Source organism: Aedes albopictus, chromosome 3, assembly GCF_035046485.1.
Source record: "Aedes albopictus strain Foshan chromosome 3, AalbF5, whole genome shotgun sequence".
NCBI classification, from domain to species: Eukaryota; Metazoa; Arthropoda; class Insecta; order Diptera; family Culicidae; genus Aedes; species Aedes albopictus.
Window position 1 is genome coordinate 36,714,023 of NC_085138.1, and position 10,811 is coordinate 36,724,833.

The 10,811-nt window shown below is 38.4% G+C and overlaps 1 protein-coding gene and 1 long non-coding RNA gene across 2 annotated transcripts; both read left to right on the forward strand.

Moving 5' to 3' along the window:
• The first annotated feature begins 476 nt into the window (after positions 1 to 476).
• Positions 477 to 2,144, forward strand: LOC134289742 (putative ankyrin repeat protein RF_0381). The gene has a single exon (XM_062856165.1). The coding sequence runs from the start codon at positions 560 to 562 to the stop codon at positions 2,015 to 2,017; it is 1,458 nt and encodes a 485-aa protein (XP_062712149.1). The 5' UTR covers positions 477 to 559; the 3' UTR covers positions 2,018 to 2,144.
• Positions 2,145 to 3,280: 1,136 nt separating this feature from the next.
• LOC134291144 (uncharacterized) lies at positions 3,281 to 5,350 on the forward strand. The gene is made up of 2 exons (XR_009998933.1): positions 3,281 to 4,307; positions 4,339 to 5,350. It is a non-coding gene; the product is annotated as an uncharacterized LOC134291144 (long non-coding RNA).
• Positions 5,351 to 10,811: the final 5,461 nt, after the last annotated feature.

Consider the following 10,811-nt stretch of genomic DNA (forward strand, 5'->3'; position numbering starts at 1 on the left):
TGACTACTTCCGTTTTACTGGCCTACCTCTAATGGTTCGAATGTTTGCAGAAGTCAACAAGGAAAAATTCGAGAATTATTGGAGGTCAACAAATAAGCATATAAACGAAATATTTGATTTGAAAAACCGATTCAGTGTATTGCGTTTATATGAAAGTTTCGTCAACATATCGTTCAATATATTTATTAAGAAAATAAATAACGAAGAAGGTTACGCATCAGTTGATTCAAAAATTAAGAATTTTTTCAAAGACAATCTGGACAAATTTTATCGTGCCCATCAGATAATTGCCATTGCACAATTTAACGTTCGTGAATTACGTGACACATCGACCAATAACGATTCTGTAACAATTCTGGGAAACATGCAACAAATCTTAGACGATGGAGAAAAGTCACTATTAATCAACGTTTCGAACAATAATCAGCTAGAATTCACTCACTTATCGTATGCTGAATATTTCCTTTCGAATTTTTTGTATGATCATGTGTTAGATTGGGAAGCGTTATTGTTTAATGTTCTGGCAGAACATGTAGTAGTTCGAACCTTTTTCTTTTCGATGATTGAGGAAAATTGGGATAACAGTGAATTGCAAATGGACGCAATTGACCAAATTTGCCACAAAAACCCTTTTATAATGTATTATGCCTGTTCTGATGGTTTCGAATTAATTTTACAAGAGCTCCTAAATCACCATGAGGCTAAACAACTGTTTGAAAATAGAGAGCTAGACGAAAAAGCTACACTTCTGCATGCTGCTGTTCAATCCAAGAAAGAAAACATTCTAAAGTTAGTTCTCTGTGACCACCAATTTGGAGATTGTACTTACCATGGAGCAAGCAATAACAAAATGGAAACATACGAATTTGAAGTAGATATAAATACTCCAGATTCACGAGGAGCTTTACCAATTCATTACGCTGTATCTGATGGGAACACAGATTTTGTGAAGATGATTGCAGAACATGGTGCTATCAAATGTATCAATGCTCAAGACAGGCATGGAAACACTCCTCTACATTATGCAGCCAAAAATGGTGATGTGGAAATGATGAAGCAGTTAATTTATATATATTTAGCTGACCAACAAATTGCCAATGAAGACGGACACACTCTTATTCATTTGGCGGCCACAAGAGGTATAGTGGAAGTTGAACAGATGCTGGAAGATGGCTATGCAGCTGATGTCAATACGCAAGACAACGATGGAAATACTCCTCTCCTTCTTGCTGCCAAAAATCGTGAATGGGAGATGGTCAAGAAGCTGATTGACAAAGATTCCAAATATTCTGCAGACTACAAAATTGCTAATGAAGATGGACAAACTCTTATTCATTTGGCAGCCGAAGCAGGTAATATGGAAATGGTACAGATACTTATAGATGACTATGCGGCTGATGTCAATGCGCAAGACAACGATGGAAATACTCCTCTCCTTCTTGCTGCCTTTAATCGTGAGTGGGAGATGGTCAAGATGATGATTGACAAAGATTACAAATATTCTGCAGACTTCAAAATTGCCAATGAAGACGGACAAACTCTTATTCATTTTGCGGCCAAAGGAGGTAATATGGAACTTGTACAAATGCTTATGGATGACTATGCTGCTGATGTCAATGCGCAAGACAACGATGGAAATACTCCTCTTCATTTTGCCGCCTCTGAAGGTCACTATGAAATGGTCAAGATGTTAATTGCTGACCATCGCGCAAACTTTTATACAGCTAACATTTACGGCCAAACTCCTGCTCACGTAGCAGCCATGGACTACCATTGGGATGTTGTAAAGATGCTCCTCGTTGATTTTTCATTAGATGTCAACAATCCAGATGAGAACGGACAGACTCTTCTGCATTTGGCAGCTGAACTTAACTATTTGGAAACTGTGAAAATGCTTGTAAATGACTACTCGGCGGATATCAATTACCTTGACAATAGAGGACGAACCCCCTCTGAGGTGGCTGCTAGCTGTGGTAACATAGAAGTTGTAGACGAGCTGACCAAAGGAAAGGTATAGACCTGTATCAGTGGCGTAGCCAAAAATTGAAATTTTCAACGGCAATGATACCTTTTTTGATTTTACACTTACACTTCGTAAACAACAATGATGTATTGTATTCGTAGTTTGAATGCGGCTTCTTCTTCTTCTTTATGGCTCGACGTTCGCATTGGAACTTGGCCTGACTTTCTTCAACTTAATGTTCTTTTGAGCACTTTCACAGTTATTAATTGAAGGGCTTGCCACAGACAAACAGACGTAACACCTTGAACGATTTTCATGGAAATCCATCGCCCAGCTCACTCTACCATCACCTGGTGGAAAAGTTGCACGAATCACTATGTTGTGCCATATCGTTAACAGAAGGCGCTAGTGTGAAACGTCAAACGCATAGAAAAACGATGCGCGCGCCTCTGGTTGTGAAAGCCACAACTATGAAAATTGAAAATGATCGTTAAAAGCAGGGTCGATGGAAATTTCGCAAGTGTTACGTCTGTTTGTCTGTGGGCTTGATTTGCCTGCCATTGCATGAATTTGTACATTGTGAGGCAAGTACAATGATACGACCGGAACGGGAATCGAACCCGCCGTCTTCGGATTGGCGATCCATAGCCTTAACCTCTTGGCTAAATGGAGAATAGGGCGCAGCCTAAATTTTCTTTCTCATCACAAAGCGCGTTATTCTGAAAATATTAGGGCTGGAGGTAGTTTAAACCTAAGCCATCAACCACCCCCCCCCCGTTTAGAAAAATTCGAATTCGAATGGACCCCTCATTCCAGAGGCGCTTAGTTAGATAAGGAAATCATTTGCTTACATTAGCATGAGTATAGATATGACCGTACAATTCGTAGTTGCTACTCCGTGATTAACCAGAACAATCGAAACTGCACAAGGAATCAACAAACGGAGCTTCTGAGTAGCTTCCGCTTTCAATGCGCATTTTCTAGAATTCCATACTTTTTAAAGTCAATAACGGTTCCGACTACGTCCTTACGGTCATCGAGGAAGGGAAGGAATGTTAGTGTGACGCTACTAGAGACCAATATCACCTCCACGACTCATCTTCTCCACGACTGTTACGGGAAGTTTTGTTGGTAGTGAGGGGGGAAAGTTACATGATCTGGATTCACTTTGCTTAGCAATGCCACCTTTATTCGAATCAAAACACGTATTGATTTTGACTTGAACGTTACACATGCCAACACCGAAGATGACGAACCATTCAAATTATTTTGTCAATGCTTAAATGGAAGACAAAAATTAAATAAAAAAGGTGGTTTGGAAACTTGTGCCGACACTTGACGTGACGAACCTTTCAACACTTGTTGGTTGATTAGAGGAATGGTTATAGGTTTTATAAACCATCAAATAGTTGTTTTAATATGGAACAAATTAGCCGACACAATTCCATCTTTGACTCCAGTGATGATGTGATCCTAATCGATCAATTTGCGGCGGTCTTCGACAAAGTTGTTTGGCATATAGTCATCTACAAGAATACCAAAGGGTTTAATTATGAAACGCCACCTAGCGAATCGAAAAAATCGAATACTTTAGATTTCTGTATACATTTGGCCACGTATTCCCATACAAACTTCAAGCTTGTTCCCTTAGGCTTGATAGATTTTGCTCAAATTTTGAACGTAGCTTCTGAGAGTCCAAAACAACTGCTTCAGCAGGTAAGACTTGTCCTTTTTCGATTTTTTTTTAATATATATGTGGGCCACCCTATTGGTGGTCACGATGTTCAATCAGAATAACAATTAATCAGCGGTTTACGCTGGTAAGTGAATCCCCCTACTCTTTCATCAGTAGAACTCATCTGATCGAGTGCGCACGCACTCGTATTTGCTGGGGCTGCTGCTGTATGTAATGACGGGGTCGGTCGCAGATCGCATTAATTTATCGAGTTTTAATCCGAAATAACACTTGGGGAATAGTGTAACTGTAACTATTGTTACAGCTATTGTCTATCCGGTTGGAATCAAGACCGACATTCAATCAAAAATTGCCATTTTCTTGGTCCACAAGTGTCGCAACTGTTTCGCATCTAGTGCGCTGTGTTGCTGACAACAACGGGAAGGATGCGCACTACCTTTGATATGATTGAAAAACGTCGCGAGTTGGGTCGCGTCGCAACTTGATTGTGCGAAGTCCGGTTTGGTGGCGGCCCGACAATACCTATTTCCTTTACCAATCACGATTCGCCTATGGCAGATCACTTCGTATGCATGTGCAAAAGTATGTGTTACAAATTTCACAATCGCAGATATGTTGCACTCGTTGAAATAGGCTTTGGAACAGAAGGTCGAAGGACAAAAGAACAAATGTACGAAAGGTCGAAGGGACAAAAGCTGGAATGGGACAAAAGGTCGAATGAAGAAAAAATTTAGTAGACCAATTTACCAGCTGGTATGTCTTGCTTATAAGACAATTTTTTTAGGAAGTCTTTGTTGCCGCTCATTGAGAGAAACGTTGTAGTGCTGTTATAGAAATCATATGCATTCCAGCCACTAACATATCCTTAGGAAATTTTGCCTTCTTTTGTTTATAGGCTGTTCTTTCAAGTTGTGTTAATGTAGTATTTATTTGATTTGATTTGAGTTTGATTTTTCATTTAGAAATTTTTTCCTTCAATGCTGTTCTTTTAACTTTTGTTATCGAAATAATTATTGACTCCTTATAGGGACTTATTTTTCGATTAGAAATTTTGTCTTCTTCTTTTCAATAGCTGTTCTTTCTAACTGTACTGCAGAAATATTCATTGACTACTTGGGCTTAGTGATCATCCCCTCTTGGATTGATAGGTAGATCCTAATACAGCTTCCGCTCGATAACTGGGTTTTGACGACAGTTCAGTAAGCGAGCGCCGCTCGATAACTGAACTAAGCTTCCGGAGCCGGAGGCTATTGTTATAATTTGTTTTGTTTATCGATTTGCAAAATGTGAGGTTAGATTTCGTTTATTTTTGACAGACAACTGCTTTTTAACTGAACTTTGGTCCAGTTATCGAGCGACCAGTTAAAAAAGCAGTCCAGTTAAACAGCAGCCAGTTATCGAGCGGATGCTGTAGTTATACTGTATAAGTAAACGATTTTATTTTATTTGCTCATACAGGCGTGACGCCAAAAACTGAGAATTTTCGAATACGTAGTGGCTCAAAAACGGTGCTTAAAAACCTCAACTATAAACTTGTATGCTCTTTATGTAAGTGCCAATGAAATTGTTAGGAAATCCGTATACAGTTATATAGTTAGGCATGGCAATAAATCGGGATCGCTAATAATAGGTTAAGTACATTTACTGCAAGTGTTCATTTTGTGTATCAATAAACATGTATTCTAAATATATATTTTTTGTCTGACTGAATTGAAAGAAATCCAGGATGAACGGAAATTAACTTCATCACTCTTCACTAATTTATGACAACCTTGCCGTCGTTTAACATCAATTTTTCGTTGCCTACACTCACCGTAGAAGAAAAGAAGCCACCAAAACACTAAAACGTATATAGAGATAAGTGACATTTCAACACACGAACACTAGCGCGAGTTTTTCCTCACACAAAAATGCACTCTAATTCAAAGGCTATTCAGATTGCATATGCAAATATTACCCAATCAAATTGGGTAAAACGGGTAAACAATAATAAAACTAACATCCGGGGTAGGGGTACAAATGTTTCCTCGCAGTTTCACAACTACATCTACAAAAAGGCACGCATACATTTGAACGTGATTACATATCACTATTGATTCGTTCAAAGCAGTGATTCCCAAACTTGTTGGAGAAATCGCACCCTTGAAGCTGTAGAAAAATATTTTCCCTAAGTTCACATTTCTCGACACAGGTTTCAAATTGTTTGAATTGCGTCAAAATCGTCAAACTCTCACTGCTTTGTAGTTCCTGGCACGAACCCTTTTTATTTTTACAGTATTTTTTGTAATTAAAAAAACCCCTACTTACGTTTTCAAGAGCACAAATCTTAAAAATTCGTAAACAAATGCGCTCGATTTGGAAAAGCTGCCTTCTTTTACAAGTGAGCAAAGCCAGGAAAATCAAGTGTGGCTTGGTTCGATGCTTCGTTCGTCAGATTTGTGCCTCTAAAGTTTGTATGCAAAATTGCATTGGGATTTCTTGATGTTTCACCTTAAGAATTTATAGTATACTAGCTGTGTCCGGCAAACTTTGTCTTGCCTACTGCGTTTTTTGACGTTTCAAGTCCCTATCCAAGCGCCCAAGTCCCCGTTCAAAATGTATGAAAACCCGATTTTCAAAAACTCTCAATTTTCCCATGTTTTAGGCCTCATAAACCTTCCTTGGGTGAAAACTAACAGAACAAAACTTAGACGACCCAAATCGGACCATCCGTTCGCGAGTTATGCGCGGTCCCACGTATGCCGCTGCATTTTTATATATATATATAGATATAGATAGAAGAAGAAGATAGATAGACGTATTTTTTTTAGATTCTCTATTTTAAGAATCTTTTATTTGGCACTATATTCAGAACCATATTATTAGAGAATTTTAGGGAAATGTAGCTACTAAATATAACTATTTTCAAATGTAATTCTGTAATCTCAACGCACCCTCTGCCCCTGATCTGGCCGATCTGCACTTTAACCCCCGCTGAGCGAACCGTCTACCGGACGGAGTACGACGATGTTGCAAACTATGGACTTAATAAAAAGTGAGTTTCTAATACCGTTGGTCTAGCCTTCTAGAACCTATAGCTACGGCACAAATGTCCGATCCTTAAGGGAGGGGCACTGTGTACTCCGTTGATAAACCGATTGATCAATTACGCACTGTTATTTCTACATCAATGGCGTTCTGCAATGTTATAATTATTCGAGAATCTATATCATAGCATACTCGGTAAGCAAGGATGGGAACACTCACTTGCAGAGAATTACACTCACTTGATGTTTTCTCAGCTCAGAAGCGTGCAATCAAGAAATGATGTATGGACGACTTTTGCTTTGTGGTTTTGTCTAAAAGTTTGCCGAATCGAGTAGGGGTCGCACACGCATACCGAAGTAGTGAAGGAGCTGCGAAGGCAACTCTCCACGCGGTGAATGTAAATTACACTCACCTCGTGGAGAGTCGCTTTCACAGCTCTGTCGCGACTTTGATATGCGTGTGCGACACCTACTCTATTCGGCAAACATTTAGACAAAATCACAAGGCAAAAGTCGTTCATACACCATTTCTTGATTGCACGCTTCTGAGCTGAGAAAACATCAAGTGAGTGTTACTCTCTGCAAGTGAGTGTTCCCATCCCTGTCGGTAAGTAGGCCTTGACCAGGCTAGACGGTCTTTTTCTACTTGACAGATTTTCCTGCGCTTTAAATATGTTTTTCCTATTACAGGTTTTCGAGGATTGAAATCAAATACGATTGAAGCAATTTTCAAGTTTGAACTATTGTGCAGATACAGGAGAGGAGTAGTAGCTTTCAAGCATACTTTGTGAGGATTGCGTTTGGGCAGATTTGTGCGGATTGCATTTGGGTGGATTTGTAACGTGAATTTCGTTGCAAGTTGAAGATTTAGTCGACAGTTTACTTTGGAGTGAAGTATACTTTTTATTTTTTTAGTTTTTTAATCTTTACTGTAGCTTATAATTTTATTTCACAACAATTCTGCTTAATTGATTGCTTGTTAAGATTTCATTATGGAAACTGATGATAGTGAGGGGGGGTCAAAAGAAAACATAATATTAGCCGAAACCCCTTCGTTGGTGAAACCCTTTCGTGTGAAAGTTTACCCATCCAATTTTAAGGGTCCTTTTGTTGTCTACTTCCGTAAAAAGGAAAGACCCATTAATGTTTTACTGATTTCCTCTGAGGTTTATAAAAAATACAAATCCGTCAAGGAAATCAAAAAAATTGCTTTGGACAAATTACGTGTGGTTTTTGGATCTCGAGATGAAGCCAATGCTCTTCTAGAGTCCAAACTTTTTGCCAATTCCTACCGTGTGTACGCGCCATGTGATGCATGCGAAATAAATGGAATTATATATGATGAATTTTTGGATTGTGAGGATGTAATTAATCATGGCTCAGGCTTTTTTAAGAACCAATCCATCTCTCCAGTTGGAGTTTTAGATTGTGTTCGTTTGTCAAAATTAACTTTTGACGGACATAGCTCAAAATATGAACATTCGGATTGTATTAAAATAACATTTTCTGGATCTGTACTTCCGGACTATGTAAAAATAAATGAAGTAATTTTCAGCGTGAGACTTTATTATCCAAAGCTCATGCACTGTGATCGATGTCTTCTTTTTGGACACACTTCCAATTTTTGTTCAAACAAACAAAAATGTTCAAAATGTGGGGAAGCGCATTCCACATCTGATTGTGACAAACAGTTGGATAAATGCATTTATTGTAAACAAAAACACAATTCTTTAAAATAATGTGTTGTTTATATTGAAAAACAAACAAAATTTAATCAAAAAATTAGGAACAAAAATCATGTTTCGTATGCTGAAATAACAAAATCGAATGACATTTCTATTCCCAATTCATTTGAAATTTTACCAGATGATGAGGTTGGATCATCTGTTAATTCAAACAATTTCGTTTATAAACCTCCTATTAAAAGGAAAAAAAACATTGAATAAATCATCTAGTAATCAACATAATTATTCTGAACCTCAACCATCCACTTCTTTTGATGTAAATTTTCCTCCTCTTAGTACTTCCGTTTCTACTAAAAATATTCCAGGTTTTAGAAAAATTGAATCTGATCAAATTCCAAACAATAATGATCAAACTTCGAACAGTACTTCTAATGAAAACACTAATAATTCTATTTTGGGAATTTTGGAGGAGTTAGTCGACTTTTTGGGAATGAGTGAATTTTGGAAAAAAATTATCAAATTGATTTTACCCTTTTTGGCTTCTCTTTTGGAAAAACTGAATACATTTGGACCCCTTATTTCTTCCTTTTTCTCATCGTAATGGCTTCCAAAAATAACAGAGATGAGCTTCATATTCTACAATGGAATTGCCGTAGTGTTATTCCTAAAATTGATAGATTAAAAGCATTGTTAGCAAATTATGATGTAGACATATTTTGTTTAAATGAAACATGGTTAGTGCCTTCTAATTTTTTTCGTATTCCAAATTACAATATAATTCGTAAAGACAGGGAAATTGCATTTGGAGGGGTTATGATTGGGATTCGGAATGATATTGAATTTAAATACTTGGATTTAACATTGCAAGTTCAATCACAGATTGAATTTATTGCTGTTTCGCTTAAAAAAGGAAAATATAATTTTTCTATTGTTTGTTTATATATCCCTCCAAGTGTTAGTTTTTCTTTGGATCAAATTAGAGATATATTGCAACAAATTCCTACTCCATTTTATATATTAGGTGATTTCAATGCCCATAACTTTGGTTGGGGTGACAAAATTGATGGAAGAGGTTCATTAATTATGAATTTGATTGATGAATTCAACTTAAATATTCTCAATGATGGTTCATTTACTAGGGTTGCTGTGCCACCTAGTAATCATTCGTGCATTGATTTATCACTTTGCTCGAATAATTTGACTTTGTCATCTTCTTGGTCAACTATCAATGATCCAAATGGCAGTGATCATTTACCTATTTTGATTCGAATGCACATTCCCATTCGAAATAAACTTATTAACGAAACATGTGTTTATGATTTGTGCAAAAATGTAAACTGGACAAAGTTTTCTGATTTAATATCTATTTATGTTATTAATAGTGTGGATTCGGATTCACCAATAGACAGTTATAATAGCTTTTCAAAATTATTAATTGATAGTTTGCGTAAATGTCAAACTAAAAAAAAATGTTTCGAGTACTCTTAGAAGACAGCATCCTTCTTTTTGGTGGGATAATAAGTGTTCCAATGCATTGAAAAATAAATCCAATGCTTTTAAACATTTTCGTAGATCAGGCTCCATAGATAATTACTTACTGTATCGTAAAGCTGAAGCTCAGTTTACCATTACCTTACCTTACCGGTCAGGCTAAGGCCGGGATGGCCTCTGCTGTACATAGTAGCCGCCTCCATTCCACTCGGTCCATGGCTGTTTGTCTCCAGTTCCGCACTCTGCGTAGGGTCCGCAGATCGTCCTCCACTTGGTCGACCCACCTAGCTCGCTGCGCTCCACGTCTTCTTGTACCGGTCGGATGACTCTCGAGAACCATTTTAGTCGGGTTGCTATCCGACATCCTCATGACGTGACCCGCCCACCGTAGCCTCCCGATTTTCGCGGTATGGACGATGGTTGGTTCTCTTAGCAGCTGATGCAGCTCGTGGTTCATTCGCCTTCTCCAAGCCCCGTCTTCCATCTGCACTCCGCCATAGATGGTACGCAACACCTTCCGTTCGAAAACTCCAAGGGCGCGTTGATCCTCTGCACGTAGGGTCCATGATTCGTGCCCATAGAGGACGACCGGTCTAATCAGCGTTTTGTAGATAGTTAATTTCGTGTTACGGCGAACTTTGTTCGATCGTAGAGTTCTGCGGAGTCCAAAGTAAGCACGATTTCCTGCCACAATGCGCCTCTGAATTTCTCTGCTGGTGTCGTTGTCGGCGGTCACCAGTGAGCCCAAGTACACGAATTCTTCAACCGCCTCGATTTCATCACCGTCGATATAAATTCGGGGTGGCGGGCGCGGTGATTCCTCCCTGGAGCCCTTTGCCATCATGTACTTTGTCTTCGACACATTAATGACTAATCCGATTCGCCTGGCTTCACTCTTTAGTCGGATGTACGTTTCCGCCATCGTCTCAAATTTACGAGCAATAATATCA